This window comes from Notothenia coriiceps, unplaced genomic scaffold, assembly GCF_000735185.1.
Source record: "Notothenia coriiceps isolate Sejong01 unplaced genomic scaffold, NC01 NC01_scaffold00020910, whole genome shotgun sequence".
Classification (NCBI taxonomy): Eukaryota; Metazoa; Chordata; class Actinopteri; order Perciformes; family Nototheniidae; genus Notothenia; species Notothenia coriiceps.
The window spans coordinates 33463-53651 of NW_011353611.1; the positions used below are offsets into that span (position 1 = coordinate 33463).

The 20189-nt window shown below is 41.6% G+C and overlaps 1 protein-coding gene across 5 annotated transcripts in view; it reads left to right on the forward strand.

Annotated features, from left to right (window-relative positions):
• LOC104952958 (triple functional domain protein) overlaps positions 1–17798 on the forward strand; it is a 49522-nt gene extending 31724 nt beyond the window's left edge. For 4 of the 5 annotated variants that reach the window (XM_010779862.1, XM_010779866.1, XM_010779865.1 and 1 more), the window contains 24 exons: positions 4703–4989; positions 5085–5255; positions 6371–6466; positions 6950–7098; positions 7277–7343; positions 7454–7557; positions 7717–7786; positions 7898–7987; positions 8094–8186; positions 8279–8329; positions 8473–8550; positions 8903–9094; positions 9302–9479; positions 9660–10528; positions 11476–11726; positions 11816–11945; positions 12048–12075; positions 12238–12400; positions 12553–12674; positions 12923–13001; positions 13552–13752; positions 13872–14010; positions 14282–14468; positions 15058–17798. In XM_010779862.1, coding sequence (XP_010778164.1) covers positions 4703–4989; positions 5085–5255; positions 6371–6466; positions 6950–7098; positions 7277–7343; positions 7454–7557; positions 7717–7786; positions 7898–7987; positions 8094–8186; positions 8279–8329; positions 8473–8550; positions 8903–9094; positions 9302–9479; positions 9660–10528; positions 11476–11726; positions 11816–11945; positions 12048–12075; positions 12238–12400; positions 12553–12674; positions 12923–13001; positions 13552–13752; positions 13872–14010; positions 14282–14468; positions 15058–15473 — 4211 coding nt within the window. In that variant the 3' untranslated portion in view covers positions 15474–17798. The remainder of the gene's footprint in view (positions 1–4702; positions 4990–5084; positions 5256–6370; positions 6467–6949; positions 7099–7276; positions 7344–7453; positions 7558–7716; positions 7787–7897; positions 7988–8093; positions 8187–8278; positions 8330–8472; positions 8551–8902; positions 9095–9301; positions 9480–9659; positions 10529–11475; positions 11727–11815; positions 11946–12047; positions 12076–12237; positions 12401–12552; positions 12675–12922; positions 13002–13551; positions 13753–13871; positions 14011–14281; positions 14469–15057) is intronic. The other variant, XM_010779864.1, reaches the window with a different exon arrangement.
• Positions 17799–20189: the final 2391 nt, after the last annotated feature.

A 20189-nucleotide genomic window follows, 5' to 3' on the forward strand; every position in this document is an offset into this window, starting at 1 on the left:
ATTATGGCAGCGAAAGTAATTTGGTGAATGCACCGTTATGTGACGAGATATTAAATCTGCTGAAATCAGATTGATAAGATTATTTGTTCCCATCTGTGCGCCAGGTCAGGCGCGTGCTGTGCAGATGGGCAGGGGGGTTTTGTAGACCCCAGGGAGAAAATAAATTAATGAGGTCAAATAGAAAAGTAAGATGAGGAGCTTCTCACATTCCCAATCGGTTTTCTGTCTAGTGTTTTCACAGTTGTCTGTTGTGTACAATATATGACAAAGCCTGTAAAAAAAAAATCTAACAAATGTTGCCATAATAGCTGGTGGTCTTTAAACTCTCCCATCCCATCTCCACGCCCTCCATAACTATGGCTGATGGTGCTAAGCCCTCTCCAGCATTGTCAACATTTCTACAGATCATCTAGCCAAACCCCCTGGAGCTTACCCAAACGCTGCACCTCAGCCCCATAGAGCTCTTCTCAAACCAAAGCGACTGATGTTTCTGTGTGTCAGAGTGTTTGTATCCCTTCTCCGGGGGACGATGAGACCACACCAACAATGCTCCCCTGGTGACACCTCTGGAATCCCAGGCATGCTTCTGTGGAGCTGCGCAAACTTTTGGGATCATTCCAGTTGTACAGCAGCCCCTCCCCTCCTATTCTGAGACACAGGCACACACACACCAAGTCGTAAATCTAGCATGTAACTTTGGAGTGTTGTGAATAAGAACTGACTGAATTATTGCACTCGGTAGCTTGCAGATGGATTAGCAAACATCTGAAGCTGCAGTGGGGAGCATCTGGGGGATTCTTGGTGGGTCTTTTCACGGGACTCTCAGCCCACAGAGCTAAACTGAGAGGACCATATATTAGAAGGTTGAATACAAATCTGATTTGGCTTGAAAAGTTTAGTTTAAAGGCTTACTTTTGTATGGTTGAATAGATGGTTATCTATGAAGTGCCTCAAGTCAACAATTGTAGCGACAGAGATGTCAGGTTTCTCATAAGATACACATTTTTGCAAAGATTAACAGATATAAACTATAACAACGCTTTTGAATTCCTCTTGTAGGCAAACAAGAGTGTTATTTGTCAAATTTTCTTTTCTGAAAAGTTGACTATGACAAAGATAAGACATTTAGGGTATAGCTACTGTAGATGTGTACAGAGACAATGCATGACAATGAAGACATACATAATCAAATAATAAGGTTTTCCACATACATTTGCTCTGTTCACATCTTTCATGAAGGGTCAGCCAATATAATATTGTATATGGAGCTTTACATCTTTAAATCCAGTGTCTTTATGGTTAGCAACAATAAAACACTGATTACATGAGGAAGACAAACTCTTAGCTACAGTAGTGTCTCTCCTGCAAACAAACTTTGTGTCCCCCATGTTTGTTTCCCATGAGTCCGAGCCTGACCAGCTGTTCCCGAGGAGACACTCTGCAGGGCAAAGGGCAAATGTCATGCCCTTTTGTGTGTCTGAGTGTGTCAGTAGGGTTATTTTCTACTGAGGAGGAATGTGTCAAGGACACTGACCCCATGTTTCACCCATTTACACCCCTGTTAGCACAACCTCCTTGGCATAACCAGAGCTAAAGATAGCCCCGGAAGCTTATCTAACTGTCAAGGTGTAATCATTTTTATTCATGACACAAAGGACACGAGGTGGAATATTTTACTTATTTATGGAACACCACATTAGCACAACATTAGTCATGGTTAAATTATTACCAAAGCTACATTTCATATTCAAGCCCATTTATTCCATTTCCTTAAAAATAGACCATTGAGAATTTAAATTATTATTTAAATTATCTTACAACAGCAACCACAGATGCACTGATTTCAGTTGTACCTTTATAGATGTGTATATAAGAAACATTTGGAAAGATACAAAGTTATTGTTTCACACCAGACACCGAACATGTGTGCATTGAAGGTGTCAGTTAAACAGCCTTTGGTCTAATAGCTCAGACGTACTTGCTAACGGTATGTCTACATGTTAGGTTGTGACCCCGGTGTGCCTCCAGGAAGCGCGCTGTTTGCTCTACGTGTGAAGTCCTGACTCCTGTGTGGCTCCCAGGTTCACTCCCTTTTAAAAGCACACATATTCACCTAGGTGTGAAATGATGACTTATGCACACAGGTGTTTGCTCTGGGTTGTCACTGTTGTCCGCCACTTCAAATAAAATAGCCGAAAGGGGTTTACAATATAAATAACCGATTTGTGAGGCTTCAGGGGTCACTTACCGTTGTTTACCCAAAGTGTTCAGGTCTCAAAAATCCTAATAATTCAAACACCTTGTCAGCACCTGTATCTTTTACTTGGAGTATGAATTATGAAACAAATGGAGAACTCATAAAAGAAGGTTTTAATAATCCTTGGAGACCAACAATAGTGAACTTTTGGTTATCTAAAATAGGCTCCATGATTGTATCCATGACTAAAGCATTCCAGGGCAGCCTCGTAATAAACGTTTGTGACTCTGGATTTAATTTGTTACTGCAGGGGGAAACTACTTAAACCTCACAGCTTCCCTAAATGATTTACTTACCAGAGCTGTTGCATGTAAATATGTGCCGAAAAGAAAAAGGGATTATCTTCCATCAAATTGTGTCAAATCGTCTTTTAGTATGCTCTTTGGGTGGGATTTGTAAATCTCTTGAGAAGTTCAATCCTTTAATTCCAGGGAGATAAAACAGTATCTGTTTTTTTTTCTGGTATGAAAAGTAACTTGTAGGATGAAAACAGAAAAGGATATGTTCTCATCTACACCTCCTTGATCTATTCACGTTATTGTTCGCCTGACTCATTGCTAAGAATATCTTACACAACTTCAACTCTGCAGATACCATGAAAGATCATGACTGTTATCACTCAGGTTATACTGGAGATCTCTCCAAATGACTTGCTCTTTGTCCGAGGGAGATTGTGAGAAGACTCTCGGATAAAATGGCTTTTTGAATCCTAATAGTGTGAGAGACGCTTGTTATTCTGGGAACTGTGCTTTTTTCTCCCTTTGCATGCGATGTGAGAACACATGCTTCGTATCAGCAAAGCGCCGTAAAAACAAGTCTCCCAGAGGCTGAAAGACTGACTCGCACTCTCACGTGCAGATGCGTTCATTCAAGCTGTGTTAAAAAGTGTCCAATGAGGGGAGCCAATGTTTCCACACCTGCCATTCATAAGAGCCATTCAGCTTGTGTGTATGCTTTAATCACGAGCAGCTGCATTTCTGTTTGCACCACTCTAATAGCTAAATAATGAACTCTTTAGTCAGGCTGCACATTATCCCAAACAACTATATTTCATTGTATCATTTTTGGGTTTCAGATTTGAATCTCAACAAATGATGCGGTGTGATAGAGGAAAGTATTGCCTTGACTCCACTTGTGTCTCCATAGGAATGTACTTGTTTTTGAAGTCATGCCATTTCTCGAATTACTGTGCTATTCTGCATAATCAGAACATCATCCCTTGAGAGGGATAAAAAACATCAGTTTAGGAGTGTTATTTATTGTTTGCCTTTTTATTGGAGAAGACAGCTGCAGACAGGAAAGGGGTAGAGAAGGAAAGATGACATACATGGTGTACACATTACCAGGTGACCCAGTCCCAGTTTTTGAAGTCTGGTAGGAAATACCATACTCCTCTCATTGGGTAATCCTTGGTAAATAGAAGTGCTTTGTCATATCTATAAATCTATGTTTTTGTCTTCACTCTTTTATATTGGCAGCAGAGAAAGGCATACTCTTAAATCATGCTCTTAACCTTTGTTCATCTTTGAGGTCATACAATACGTCTGGTCCAGGGAAGTCTCTGTGGTGTCAGAGTTGGGTTCATGTTTCATATTGGGACAGCATGCAAAGAAACCCAACCTCAACATTATGATCGCAAGACTCCTAGGTCAAATGTGCTATTTGAGCCAGAGATGTTGTTTCTCTCTTCAGTGGCATGCAGCAGAAAAGTCAGGGTAACTGAGGGGGTTATGCTAGAGACGGGAAGTATAACCGGATTAAATGAGCAGACAGGTGAGACAGACAGGTGGATGTATCTTTAAAGTATTCAGACAAAGCCTCAAGCGTCCCATTTATCTTGTATCGTTTTTTCATTGCTCCATCGCTAGGCAAAAAGCTCTCCTCCCACAGAGTCCCTGAGGCTCAGCCATCACTGTGAGGAGGAGGCCAGCCTGCCTCCTGCACATTACACTGCTCAACAAACAGAAACACACAGGCTTTTATCATAAGATGTGTCTTCTCTTAATATTCGCTAATATGCAAACTTGCATATGCCCAAATACATGTTATATAGTCTAGTTTATGGTTTGTTACACAATTTGTAACATATATTAGCAAATTAAATGAGGTTTAAATATAAACTAAGCTTCAATTTGCCAATTCATTAATGTTTTATATAATGTACTGTATGTTAATCCCTGGAGAGGTTATATGGAAATATAGGCCTGTTTTAACTCTGCATACAAGCATTTGTGATACAAAAGATACCTTCTACTAAAATGTAATAAAAATGAATCCCTTAATTGAATCACTGTCAATCAATGCGAGACTAAAATTCTGCATTTTGATTATTTGGTGAGATAATCCTTTTGGGATCATTGAGAATAATACAAATGTAATATATACAGGTACTTATCATAATGTTATTATTCAACCTTCTCTTCCTTTTCTCCTCCTCACCCTTAGACACCTTGTCTGTATCCAGTAACGACGCCCTGCAGCCAGGCTCCAGCCACACCCTGGGTCATCACAGCTCTCCAGGCCCCAAACGTCCTGGGAACACCTTGAGGAAGTGGCTCACCAGCCCCGTGCGGCGGCTGAGTTCTGGCAAAGCTGATGGCCACGTCAAGAAACTCGCCCACAAGCACAAGAAGAACCGCGATGGCACGAGGAAGAACATGGACTCAATGGCCGGCTCGCAGAAGGACTCTGACGACAACGCTGCAACGCCACAGGACGAGACACTGGAGGAAGTAAGAACAGATAAAGCAGTGTGCAGCATCAGAACACTTTAAAGATGCAGTTTTGGTTCTGACAATAATGGTTCTCCTCCTCTCTTTATCTCCAGCGTATGCGTAATGAGGGTCTGAGCAGTGGCACCCTGTCCAAGTCTTCCTCATCAGGGATGCAGAGCTGCGGTGAAGAGGAAGGAGAGGAAGGGGCCGATGCTGTCCCTCTGCCTCCCCCAATGGCCATCCAGCAACACAGCCTGCTGCAGCCCGACTCTCAGGACGACAAGGTTGGTCACGCAGGGCAATCACAACAGATAGACGCATACAAAAACACAATGCCGAACAAATACAGATGCAAATACAGGTGCATTGACTGGGGGATGCACATGTCAATATATAGTACATTTATATTCACAGGAAGATGCCTTTTGATCGTTTTTAAGTCCTCAGCTTGCATTTGTACTAAAACATATTTAGTTATTTTTAAATGTTCAAATTTCTTTTAAATGTTATACACATTAGTCTTAATTTAATCAGCCAAATGTCTGTGTTTGGTTCCAATCAGAATTTAAACCACAAAGCTTATAATAAACACACAAAAACTCTTCTTTGGCTAATAACTTTTCATTTTTTCTCTCTTATTTTCTTGATGGTTGCATGTTCCTCTTTCCTTTAGCATTACGTTGATTTCTGTTCTGCTTCTCTTCTTTCCCAGTTTCCCTATCTCTCCATGTAAAACCACTTCATCATCTCTACTTCGGATCCTTCTTTAACTAACTTTTTTTTCCTGTGCGTTTTTGTCATCTATCTTTTACTAACAACGTGTCATTCCCATGGAGTGTAATTGTTCTGCTGTTGCTGAAGTGAATACTTTAATATTCACATGTTGCTGCAGTGGTGAGGTGTTTGTCGGACTGAATGGTGAATTCCCATTAAGTCTGGTTTTGAAAAGGGGATCTTTTTAAAACTGTGCCTGCCACGATGCCTCAGTCTGGGCTCTGTTGCAGAGGCAAACGTTCTCTCCAGTGGAGTATTAAGCAACACTGTTTGCTGTTTATAAGTAATTTGACCAATCAGGATGCTTGTGCTGAAAATCAGTCCAATCTTAGAGCTATCCCTTGACCTAATCCCACCTCGTAATTGTTAACCCTGTTTCCCTGAGACCAGCCTGTAATTGGCTCCTACTTGGTCCCAAGTTAACCCTTTTATTAGGGAGGTCACACCCACCAAGTCCTTATATGGACTTGTGGAATACCGGGGTCCAAACTCAACAATGGTGAGCCTGATTCACAGTAGTGAATATGACCGCTTTACGCATGCTGCTCTACCCAGTTTTACATTTATCATGTTTACACCTTAACAACATATTCTTTAACTTCCTGTCTTTTTTTTTTCTTTGTAGTCTGCTTCCCGTCTTTCCGCTCGTCCCAGCAGTTCAGAGACGCCCAGTGCTGCTGAGCTGGTCAGTGCCATCGAAGAGCTGGTGAAGAGCAAGATGGTCAGAAAAAAAATCATAAACGAGTCACACGTACACACAATTGTGGCACATTTGTACACAGAACAATTCTCCTAGATTAATGTAGGAGCACACACACACACACACACACACACACACACACACACACACACACACACACACACACACACACACACACTTTCTTTCTGGTGTTGTTGACAGAGAATTGCATCATGGACACTAGTCATCTGTCAGAAGGAGTGTGACTCACTATGCCAGCTGTCCACTGTTCCAACAAATGGGCATTGCATTCTGGTTTATATCCCCAACACACACACATTCCTATTGGCTTACAGACAGTATGGACACATACCAAAGTGAAGATAGTACAGTTGAATAAAACATGCTGTCCAAAACATACAATCTTTTTATTTTTCATCTCAATGACAGTTATTTATTTATTTTCCTTTTTCTGTTCTACCCCCTTTCCTCATCCCCTTGCCTCTGCACTCCTTGTTCCCTCAGTCACTGGAGGATCGTCCCAGTTCTCTGTCAGTAGAGCAGGGCGACAGCAGCTCTCCTTCCCTCAACCCCTCCGACAACTCCCTCCTCTCCTCCTCCTCACCCATCGATGAGTTGGATGAGCGCAAGTCTGGCTTCTTCAAGAGAAGACAGTGAGTTATAAGCTGGTGTCTTGTTAGTGTTTTATTAAACAATAACTGCTTGAGTTCAATCAGTTAATCACGTTTGTCTTCATCTGTGTGCTTATATGGAACAATTCTGATGTTCATCCACAGCTGAGTGCATTACATTTGTATTACACGGTGACTATTTCTGTTTTGTGTCCCTCAGTTATGTGCTTCTGGAGCTGGTGGAGACTGAGAGAGACTATGTCAGAGATCTGGGATCAGTAGTGGAGGTAAAATCAGATACTAAAGTATATTTTAACATTTACTTTCAGAAATGTCTTTTTGCCCAGTGTTTGCGGTACATTTTTTTTAAACATTTTTCTGACTTTCCTACTCTCAGGGCTACATGAGCAGAATGAAAGAGGAAGGAGTTCCAGATGACATGAGAGGAAAAGACAAGATTGTCTTTGGAAACATCCATCAGATCTATGACTGGCACAAAGAGTATGCTGGCAGTCTTCTCCAGTTAACCGACAAATACCCTGACAAATGCTTTTAAAGTTGTGTTATCTGCCCCAGTGTAAAGCCAGACAGCATCAAATACAACAGGGCCATGGTCTTTGTTCAGTTAAATAATATTTCTCTCTCTTGATTGATCCACAGTCTTTTCCTGGGAGAGCTTGAGAAATGTTTGGAGGATCCTGACAGGCTGGCTCCTCTATTCGTCAAACAGGTATGGAACCTATTAAGTACATTTTATTGAATTTAAACGAGAGATCAAAAACATTCTCTAAATTGTGGTATTTCCTCTCGTGTCCAAAACCTACTTTTGTTTTGTTTGCAGGAGCGGAGGTTACACATGTACATCGTGTACTGTCAGAACAAACCAAAATCTGAGCATGTTGTGTCAGAATACATTGACACTTACTTTGAAGTAAGATTGTTTTTACCCAAACTTCATTATTTATTTTTTAAATGTTGGATTGTCCAGGTGATCAGTATTTCAGTTTACACGTCATAACATTTGTATCTTTCATCAGGACCTCAAGCAGCGATTGGGCCACAGATTGCAGATCACTGACCTGCTTATCAAACCAGTCCAACGTATAATGAAGTACCAGTTACTGCTGAAGGTAAATCCGTCATCGTGTTCTTAGTTTGCAAACTGCATTCAGGATGAATTCAAATGTTAAGTCATTATTAATATCATGTACCGCTTTCACAGGATCTTCTTAAAATGTCTAAGAAAGCTGGAGTGGATACAAAAGATCTGGAGGTAATGTGATGCCCACGTTACACTTTAAACTTTCTAAAAGTGATGCGAAGACTCGCATTAAAATCCTCAATACTTTTTTAATTTTTTTTAATGGATTTTATGTGTTTGCCTCTTCAAGTTTGTACTTTCATGTTCTTTTATAGAAAGCTGTGGAGGTTATGTGCGTGGTCCCCAAGCGCTGCAATGACATGATGAATGTTGGGCGCCTTCAAGGCTTCGATGTAAGACTGCTCTTATCCTCTTTCTGTTGCTGTCCATGTCTCTGTGTGTGTGTGCTTGGACAACATACTAATTTAAATAGGGTATTCATTTAAATAATGTACACCGATACTTATCAGAAATCAATTTCAATCAACTGCCACTAGATGTCAGTGTGCGCTCATTTTTTGCAAACATGCCTTAGCACTGTAGGTAGTTTGTGTGGTAATAGACAATGCTTATTTTGGTTGTTTTTTCTCTTGCCTATATCCAATCTAAGTAATGAAAACTGTCAGAAGAAGTGCAAAGAGCATGCTGTCCTCCCCTTTCCCTGTCTTCTGATTACTCTTCTGTCTGATCTTCCTCTTGCTTCAGGGTAAAATTGTGGCACAGGGCAGATTGCTCCTACAAGACACCTTCATGGTGTCGGACCAGGATGGAGGACTTCTGTCCAGGATGAAGGAGAGGAGAGTCTTCCTGTTTGAGCAGATCGTCATCTTCAGCGAGCCCATAGACAAAAAGAAGGGCTTCTCTTCTCCCGGCTACCTCTTCAAGAACAACATCAAGGCAAATGCAGCTCAAACAAATTACAGAACACTTATGTGAAAGCAAAATATAAGCCTTGAACAGTTGAAAAATGTGTGTATGTGTTGCCTGATCGTGGACTGTAGATTTGACTGTAGGTTCTTTAAAAAGAAATCCCCTGTTGCCCTTATTGCTTTTTTCACTGCCACCCTTCCTCTCTGTTCTTTCTTTCTTATATCATCACTTCAGGTGAGCTGGTTGGGTTTAGAAGAAAATGCAGATGACCCCTGCAAGTTCACCCTCACATCCAGATCATCTAGTGGAAACCTGGAGAGGTACACCCTGCATTCAATGAGCCCCGGGGTCAGTCAAGTCTGGATCCACCAGGTCAGCCAGATACTAGAGAACCAGCGGAACTTCCTCAATGGTAAGAGAATTATGAGAATATGACTCTGCACACAAATGAACAAGAAAATGCTGGGCTGTGTACTTCAATGGAAATGTACACTAGTAGCATGTCTGGGTTTTCCGGTCTCTACTAGTTCTTTATCAACTTCTTGGAAAAAAATATGATTTTGTAATGAGTGTAATCTGTCCCCTACCACAGCTCTGACATCCCCCATAGAGTATCAGAGGAACCATGTGGGTGGTGGCGGGCCGGGCGGCCCACCCAGCAGTAGCAGCAGTTGCACTGGAGGCCTGCCAGGAGGCAGCAGCTCCAGCATGGGAGGGGGAGGAGGTGGTGGTGGCTCTGGAGGATCGGGGAGCAGCTCCTCCTCTCTGTGCGGCCCTCGCTCTCGACCCTCTCGCATCCCCCAGCCATCCTCACGCTTACCCCAGCCCGTCCACCACCACCATTCCCCGGGCCCTGAGGGGCCCGACAGATCAGCAGGTATGTGGTCACCCTGCCACCCTCTGTCCCTCCCCTCTAACCCCTACCCAGACAGCCCCACAAATGGAGAGGTGTTAGCCTCAGAGGTCCCAAAGATGAGGATGCTGGATAGTCCTCATGGAAATAACAGCAATAACAGTAACAGCCCATCAGACAGCATGGATGGTAGTGTCAGACTGGGGGGTTTTGAAGAAACCCAGAAACATCAAACAGCTGGTATACCACAGATGGCCGTAGCTCCTCTTAATTTGAACCTAAAAAGCCCTCGAGCTGGGACAGTTTCTCCTCTGATTTCACCCCAGTCCCCTGGAGGTGGAGGAAAGGATGCATTAGTCCCTTCTAGCCCAGCTCATAAAGGCACCTCTTTCTGGGCTATGGTCCCTTCTGTGCCCCCCTCTCCTGCCAGCCGGCCTGGCTCCTTCTCCTACCCCAGCGACTGTGGTGGAGGAGGGGACTCTTTGGGCAGAGGGAGCCACGGGAAGCCCTCTCATCACCGCCACTCCACCCACAGTAAGGACATAGACCGCATGAGCACCTGCTCCTCCACCAGCGAGCAGTCCATACACTCCATCCAGAGCAACGGGGTAAGATGCCAATTTGAGGCCCAGGCCTGAGTGAGGCCTGGAGCTACTCACTAGTCACTAACCCCGCCCTCACTGACTGGCTATCTGTCAGTCACCCTGTCGCTGGCTCTGAGAATGGCTTGTACAAGCAACAACTACCACACTGGAGATTAACGGCTATCTGAGTGCACTAACTTCACCGACAGTGTGTGTGAGAGAGAGTCTTCTGGCTCTCCAGGGATGTACTAACAGTGTGGATCTGACTCATACAGCAACTGGTGTATTTGCTTTCTTGACTCTTGAAGTTTCAGTATGTGTTTGCTTCTCTACCGCAGCTAATATACACTAACAGTTGTAAAATGATCTTTTGCATTCACATTTCCTCTGGAATATTTTAATGTGATAATCAATCATCTATGGTCAAAACTTTGACATGGATGAGGAGCTCTTCCACCTATTATCTCCTTCCTCCTTCTTTCCCTGTAATGGTTAGCACTGAGACTACACTAGCTGCTTTTCTTCACTTCAACCTGCTCTATTTATCTTCAAGCTGATTCAAAATAGATTTTTTCTTGTAAATATGTTTTTTTTACTTCAGCTTCACTCTGTCCTTGAAGCCACAAACTTCTGTATTTCAGCAACTGTCGTGAGGATCATAACTTCTGCTTCACACTTTCTTCTCGGACATGACTTCTGTTTTATAAAATAACTCAGTCATGTTGATGCAGATAGTTGCTTTAACCCTTTATTTGCAAAAAGAAAAAAGGCATCTTTCAATGCTTCCTGCATGTGTCCATCATAACAGCAAGGTCATCTGTGTTTGAACCTGTCAATCAAATCCTGTTTGATTGGTGTGAAGCTTCTGATACAGTTTGTGCACCCCTTTTTAAAAAAATGTATGTGTCACACTGTGTTTTGTTAAAAAGCATGTGTGTTAAAGTCTAAAGAGTTCCAATCTTCTTCTGCAGAGTGAAAGCAGTAGCAGCAGCAGTGTGTCCACCATGTTGGTGACCCAGGACTATGTGGCAGTGAAGGAGGATGAGATCAGTGTGGTGCAGGGCGAGGTAGTTCAAATGCTAGCCAGCAACCAGCAGAACATGTTCCTGGTGTACCGGGCGTCCAATGAGCACAGCCCTGCTGCTGAGGGCTGGATCCCTGGCTATGTATTAGGACATACCTCCACCTCCATCACACCCGACCTCCCTGAAGGAACCATCAAGTAAGAATACATCTCTCTTGTTCCTGTGACAAAAACAAACAAATGCAAATGTCAGAATTCATCATGACTGCTTCTTTTTTGGTCTTTAGGAAATCATTATCATGGCATACAGCGCTCCGTATCCGCCGAAAGTCTGAAAAAAGAGACAAAGAGGGCAGGAAGATGGAGAACGGATACCGCAAGTCTCAGGATGGCCTGGCCAACAAAGTCTCTGTCAAGGTACAGAATTTAAAGATATTTTTTTTACAAACCCAATGAATTCGCTCTTTAAATTTGAGTTTGTGCAAAAAATCGTATTTATTCTTTATATTTTCGTTACAGCTTCTAAATCCCAACTTCATCCCTGATGGTAAGTACACATTTTACCCATAGACCATATACATCTTCATGTTTGAAATTGACATTACGTCTTACTTTTAACCTGAATAGACATGATTCTGTATACTGATTTGGGATTGAATGCACATAATCACCTTCACTTTCATCTCTGACTCCTCTTCTTTCTTTCCAGCTCCTCCAGAGTTCTTAGTCCCTGTTGGCGATGTTGCGTGCGAGGGTGGTGACAGTGTTACTCTGAGGTGTAAAGTGTGCGGTCGACCCCGGGCCACCGTCACTTGGCGGGGACCTGACAACAACACTCTGAGCAACAATGAACAGTACAACGTCACTTACAGGTGACAGAAGATAACTTGACTTCATTTGAGCTGACTTAATTAAACTATCAGGTTCATGTGATAAGATAGGAAGCCTTTACTCTGAGGACAAAACCTCAGGCTAGCATGTTGCATCTTACTCTATCTTTCCTTTCTTCTCTCCCATTCTACAGTGAGACAGGAGAGGCCGCTCTCTGTATCCTGGGAGCGTCTGTAGAGGACAGTGGTGTTTACACCTGTGTTGCCACAAATGTAGCAGGCTCTGTCACCTCCTCCGGCAGCCTCAGGGTCTCAGGTGAGAGTCCTCCGATGGAATTAAACCATCAACTATTCATTTACCAGATAGATACTGTACCTGGGTTTGTTCTGTAAAGCTGATTTACTGAATATCACCTCAGTTAAGCTTTGAACCTCTGCAATTGTAGTTGCATTTACATTTCTGTTAAGCAAATGAAAAAGAAAAGGTTCTACTTGACTTGGTGTATTATCTTCAAAGGCATGTTTTTGATTAGTACTCTATTTGAATACAAAATGTTATCTCAGGAACAGCTGACGACGGCAGTGAAGTCCTCTGGAAAAGCAGCTTTGCCTCCTACTACACAGAGATCACTGAATTAGGAAGGTAAGGAGAAGAAGGTCAATTATTATAGCGTAAGGTATAAGCATCGCGAATGACGCAATTTATGCTAATTTTGATTGATACTAGCCGGTATCATTGTGTGGTTATTTCTGCATCATTTTGAAACGTGTTCTAAAATTAAATCACAGTCAAATATGTTTATTGTGTTGATGTTGGTATCTACCATATAATCTATGTGAGGAACTGTGGTCTGTCGCCAAGAGCCAAAAGCTGCTGTTTGGTTTTTATGATTCAACGTCAGTGACGGCAGATTCTCACCGCTGATTGGCTATCGCAAACTCGCTTCTATCTTTGCATTGAGTTTACAAGTAATCGTGACGCGCGAAAGAAATCGCATCACATACCTTTAGATAGATCCCACAAATGTAATTGCATGTATTATTCCCCACTGATTTTAGCCTGATAAATCTCATCGAGACAAATACAATACACTAAATCACTTTCAATGACAATGAGATTTAATCAAAAATAACCTGTAGGCCTACTAAAAGCGTATTAATATTTTCTTCTAACCCTGATATCTGCTCCCCAGGGGCAGGTTCTCAGTGACAAAGCGGTGTGACCAGAGAGGCAGTAAACGGACAATTGCAGCAAAACACATCAACAAGAAGCTGCTGCGTCGAGAGCAGGTGCTGCATGAGGTCCGGCTGCTCCAGACTCTGGATCATCCCCACATGGTGGGGCTGCTGGACACGTATGAGACGGCCCACAGCTACGTTCTTGTGCTGGAGATGTAAGTACTGTTGTGTTTCCCTAATCTGACTGCTCAATGTTTGAACATTTAGATTGTTTATCCGTGTGAATTTTAAACCTCTCATGACACTCAAATGCATATTGTGTTTTTGTATTCAGGGCAGACCAGGGACGTTTCCTTGACTACATAGTGAGCTGGGGCAACCTGACGGAGGAGAAGGTGGCTCTCTACCTCAGAGATATTCTTGAAGCTCTCCACTACCTGCACAGCTGGAGGATAGCACATCTTGATCTTAAAGTAAATGCATAACATCAGGGTAGAGCTAAATACTTAGTAGATATATAGATTACTTGATCAACACAGTAGTCTTAGCAAAAATGTCTGATATTATCTGGTTCCAGCTTCTGTATCTATTGTGATAGCAAAATACAAATATGTAGGTGTTGGACTATCAGTCAGCATTTTAAGACATCAGCTTTGGCTCTGGGAATTAGGCATTCAAATGTGTTGCTGTAAAGAAACCTCCTTTATGCATATATGCGTAACGTCTCGTCCCCCTGCTCCCCAGCCGGAGAACATCGTGGTGGAACATGCGTCTTCCCAGCCGGTGATCAAGCTGACAGACTTTGGTGATGCAGTACAGCTGAACCCTCCCTCCTTCTACACCCACCCTCTCCTGGGGAGCCCAGAGTTCTCTGCTCCTGAGCTGATCCTGGGTCAGCCTGCTTCACTGATGTCCGACCTCTGGAGCTTAGGTTTGTTTCTGAACACAAGTAGTTTGTAACTTGCAGAGGTGGAAGTACTCAGAAGTACTCAGAAGTCAAAGCAGAAGTACCTTAGTGTGGATATACTCGGTTACAAGTAAAGGTCCTGCATTCAAAATGTTAATCAAGGGAAAACTTAATCAAATTAAACTTGAAGTACCAAAAGTAAAAGTACTCATTAAGCCGATGAGCCCATTTCAGAATAATATATATTAAGATTATAATTATTGATGCATTAATATGTTAATCAAAGCTTGTAAAGAGGCAGCACACTTCAATTACTTAACATACTGTAGGGTAGCTTGTGAATTTTACGCTAGGTGTAACTAAAGTCTTATTTAAGTGTGATTTACTCATTACATTATTAATCCAAATCTCCAAAGTAAGTAAAGGTATTAAATAAATATAGTGTAGTACAATTACACTTTTTACATCTGAATTATATGAGATAGAAGTACAAAGTAGCAAAAACTTGAACTTGAGTAAATGTACTTAGTTACCTCAAACCACTGGTAACTTGTATATAACATCATAAGAAGCTAATTTGAAACAACTAACGAAGCTCTTTCTTCATTAACAGGGGTGGTGACCTACGTTGTTCTGAGCGGTGCCTCTCCCTTCCTGGATGAGAGTTTGGAGGAGACGTGTTTGAACATCTGTCGTCTTGACTTCAGCTTCCCTGAGGACTACTTTCAGGGTGTGAGCGCTGCTGCCAGGGACTTTGTGTGCCTGCTGCTCCAGAGCGAGCCGGAGCGGCGCCCCCCCGCGGGGTCCTGCCTGCAGGAGCCCTGGCTGCAGCCCCGAGGCATGATGAACAGAGACACTGGTCACACCACCCTGAACCATACACAGCCACCAGCGCTGCCACAGAATCATCAACATCTGGACACCTCCAGACTCATCGCCTTCATCGAGAGACGGAAACACCAGAACGATGTTCGGCCCATCGCCACCGTTAAGGCCTTTCTTCACAGCCGGCTGCTCAACCACATCTAACTCACGAGACAGCAACGTGTACTGTGGATACACGTTCTGCTTTGTTGAGGACTTGAAGGAATTCCTGCCTGTCCACAAAGCTTTGGAGGATGAGTAACCTTTGTTGAGTTGAGCTGTTACTGAGAGGAACACCAGCAACATTTCCACAATGATCCCCTTTTCCCTCACTACGCCACACAAATCCTGCTGCTGCTGACTGACTGACCTCTGCTGATAAACCCTCTGACTCTAACCCCAACCCCCCCTCCTTTACCTTGGCATATTGTCATTATGCCTGCACAACAAATTAACTGTTGGAATCTGTTTGAGATTTCAAACCGTGACTTAGCAGGGAGAGAAACCCGAGCTTTCTCAACAAGCTTCCTCAGCAAGCTTGAGCAAGTCTTGCGTTGCGACCAGTGTTGAACGGAGAAAATAGAATACTGTATAATAAGAGTAATTCAGGCTGCTTTCGGTTGAACACAAGAAAATGTTTTTTTGTAATGAGAGATTACTTTTTGTAAATGAAACCATGTACAGTGAGTAAACAGAGATCTGTCTTTATTCAAACAAAGGTGAGTAGACGAGAGAAGTGGGATGTGTGAACAAAGTGGAACCCATCAGCAGGGTCCACTTATTCTAAGATGAAGACCAAAACCATGTTTTCCAGAAACACATTATAGTTACATTCAGTGCAATAGTTTGCTTATCTTTATGCCCCCATTCTGTCTGTGACAATAAGATAAACTCAATTAACAAGTATTAAACTATTCGGCATCGCCTCTCAGAATTTTACCTGCATCCGCCTTATTTGTAAATAACGTATTCCTGCCTTTCATTCTCATTTTGAAGAATTTGTCTCAAAGGAACAAAAGCGATTTAATTTGCAGAGTATTAGTGAGTCCATGCAGTTTTTGAGGTCACTCCTTGAGTCTGCATTTTACTATGAACAAACCGCTACTAGAAATGCACTCGTAATTTGCATCAATTCCCATGTGCAATGTTGCAGCTTTAACATTTATGCAACTATTTATGAAGACTTTGTGTTGTAGCCGTATTCTTAAAAAGGCATGTACGTACCTGGTACTGCGATAGATGTCTGTATTGTGTTAACTCTTATGTATTAAGTTCAGTATTAATATCTGCAAAAACCCCAGACATGAGGCGGGTTTTTGGGAAATAATGTATAAAAATGTGTATCTATAAAATATAGGCACTTATGCTTTAATTTTCTCATTATTCTGTTTTTAATTTCTGTAACAATACCAAAGTTGACTCTGCTTTCTTTTCCCGCTAAAATGTGTCTTTTTTATGATTTCTAATGTTAAGTTATAACAGACCACACTGAACCAGGACATGTGAGTGTTTCCATAGGTTCAGTCTGGATTTATTTATTCTTTATCGTAATAAGAAAGTGTTTGGTGGTTTCTTGCTGAAAAAACGAATATTTCACTTTTTTCAAGCTGTGCACAGAGTAGTTTGCTGTGTGAGTTTGTTTGGCTTTTGTAGGTAGATACTGGTGTATGTTGCTCGAGTCTTTTTAGCATATCAGTTTGAAGTTGTAAGACACAATAAGACACCAAGTAATATGTCTGGAAAAATGTCTCACTGTGGCCCATTCACCACAGACTTTAAATTGTATGAGAATTAATCATTAAACTTTAAGGAGACGCCAGAGATTGTACCAACAAAAGTTCAAATGTATCACTTTGATAACTATAATTCGTCATTGACATGTTATCTTCCAGTTATTTTCATTTGGTTGAGTTGATGTCTTTGGGTTATAAAGTTGTTGAAGTGCCAGTTGATGGAGTCGAACTAGAGGTGGGTGAGACTAAATATGTGCATTGTTTCTTATTTTATTTGAAGGTTTTAAGAGTTGCTGTCTGATTTGATGTTCAAGAAGTCAAAAAAATGTTGATTTTCTTTGGTCTGTACAGTCTAAGTATCTCATTCTGTGTCATTCTATTTATTGGAGTGGATCTAGGTTTCCCAAAATCATGCTGTTAATCAGTTTATCAAATTCTCTTAAAGCCTATTCATGGAAGAATATGATCTAAGTAGTAAAATGCCTTTGGGAAACCCCCCCTATACATGATGTAAAGATGTACAGAGAGGGTCGGGCAGTTTGCCCACACCCAGGATGTAAACCTCATAGCTATGTCATATTTTAAGTACACATAGAACAAGACTGCAGCAATGTCATTTTGAATGTCTTATTATTAATTATTTTTACTTTTGCATGTATATTTCTTTGTACAGAAGATTGTGTTTACATGTTACTAAGTGTTGTAAATATTTTATTTTGTCCTCGGTTATTTTGCCATTAAACGTACAAGGAACAACCGGTGTCTCCGAAACTTTGTGTGCACATACAGTATACTCACATACACCAATACTCCGTAAATCACTTTTTAAAAGTATTATTCATTCATTATGTATTTCTAATAAGCTTCGAGGAATCAGAGGTGACAGTCCGTTAGGCTTTCAAACTCTGGCATAAAGGCTTTTTTACACTTAATATTGTTGTTGTTTTTTATTTCAAACTTAACTTGTGACAAAAGTAACACATCCAATTCACGTGTGGTTTAATGTTATTTTCAGATTCTGTCATGCAGGTGACTGGAAAGATGTGATCTTTAGACCACAAGGCTGAGATGTGCACAGTAATACTAAGCAAATGCATATACTCCAATGAAGATCTTTGTCTGTTATCCCATATAATAAAACCACAGAAGGGGCGTTACCGATCTTATCTGTCCTCTGCAGATGCTGCTGCTGTGCATGAATCAGTAGACTGTACCATTCCCCCACCTCCTCAACCCAATGCTAAATGTCAGAAACTTGTGTTTTCAAATATCAAAAAGACCAGCTACCAGTAAGACAGCTTTTAGTTTTTTTTGCATGCAAGATCATTTTCATCCCTTTTTTATGTTGTTTGAAAGTATTGCTTAAGCAGGATGTCATTTATTTTTGCAAATATAGTCTTGGAAATTCAACTGACTAAAATATTGACAACAAATTAAGCTTTTTTTGTTAACAAAAACCCATGAATAAGAGTAGATCTGCCAGTTTACCAGTCTACCTGCACACCTGTGCTCCTGCCAGCGATTTAAAAAAACATTGTTTTGTAGCAGATGTGAGAAAGAACACCTTATCAGGTGTGAAATATGTGTTGTTTTTCTCAGCAGCGCAGTAGCAGAACATATTTTTGCATGAAACCACAGAGGATATATCCGTCACAATCTTGTCATTTTTTTATCTGAGAAAAGAGCAGTTAAGTGTAAAAGTGTTGCATCCTGGTGCAGTGTAGCTTGAGATGTTGTTTACACATTTGGTTTGGCCAACTAAAAAGATACTTTTCCATTATTGATTAAATTATTTATTTGACTATTTCTCTCAGCATTAAGACAATATTTCCCCCCTTTGTGATACCTCACCTACTGCAGCTTTTGGTCATCATTCTATCTCTATCACCCACTGAATCCAGCATTTACTCATACACGAAACCCTTGTCTGACTCTGCTTTTCATGGTTCGAACAAATGAAACCCTGGGAAAAGTTATCAGGGTCATCTCAGCCCAGTTCAATTAGTAAAAAAAAACATTTTCTCAGTACTTTCATAAAAATACTTTGAAAGTCAAAAAAAGACACATTGTCACTGTGAGCCTCTCCGCTCACACAGGCTTCAAATAGGGACGGAAAGAGCATGTTGGTTGAACACAGGCGTTTATTAACTCCAAACAAAAATATACGCGGGTCTCAAACGTTGCCCGGGTGGGAACCTTCACAGGTCCTTTGGCGACCTTCCATGACCCCGCCTACTGCAAAACAGCCCAGAACCAGGTTACGACATGCTTTTATTCCGGCACTGATTACCTGATTCCGATCAGCTGTCTGGCCTACGGCCGAGCCACTCCCTTCACTCCAGCAGCCAGCGCCCAAACCACACCCCGCTGCCACAGTCACCTACACACAGATGCACTGTAAGATCATTATAGTTGGGTCCAGGACCTCAATCCCGTGACCATTCTCTGGCTAACATGTTTTGACGATTGATTTGACATCTATGGACCTTTTAGAAAAAATTTAGAAACACGGTCCCTCGAAAATTTGCCGGCATTTTTTGCTAGGGGGCCAAATCCACAATGGCCGCCGGCGCCATCTTGAAAAATTTACTTTTGAACCAGAGCACCTACAATCAAGTGTAAATACACTTTTTGCACTGAATCTACCATGGGGAAACCGATTCTGACATCAGTTTGACGATAAAATGTAGTTTTGACCAAAATATCCAAGATGGCCGCCAGCGCCATCTGAAAAAGTAACTTTTGAACCCCATCACCTACAATCAAGTGTAAATACACTTTTTGCACTGAATCTACCATGGGGAAACCGATTCTGACATCAGTTTGACGATAAAATGTAGTTTTGACCAAAATATCCAAGATGGCCGCCAGCGCCATCTGAAAAAGTAACTTTTGAACCCCATCACCTACAATCAAGTGTAAATACACTTTTTGCACTGATTTGACCATGGGGATTCCGATTCTGACATCATTTTGACGTTATAACATCATTTTTACCCAGATATCCAAGATGGCTGCCATATGCTGGAGTGAAAAGTAACATAAAATGAAAGCGAAGGCACCACTCGACCGAGAGCTTTTAATCAAGAATGAGCATTATATATATACGAATAATTATACTCATTGTGTATTGTACATTCAATTATAC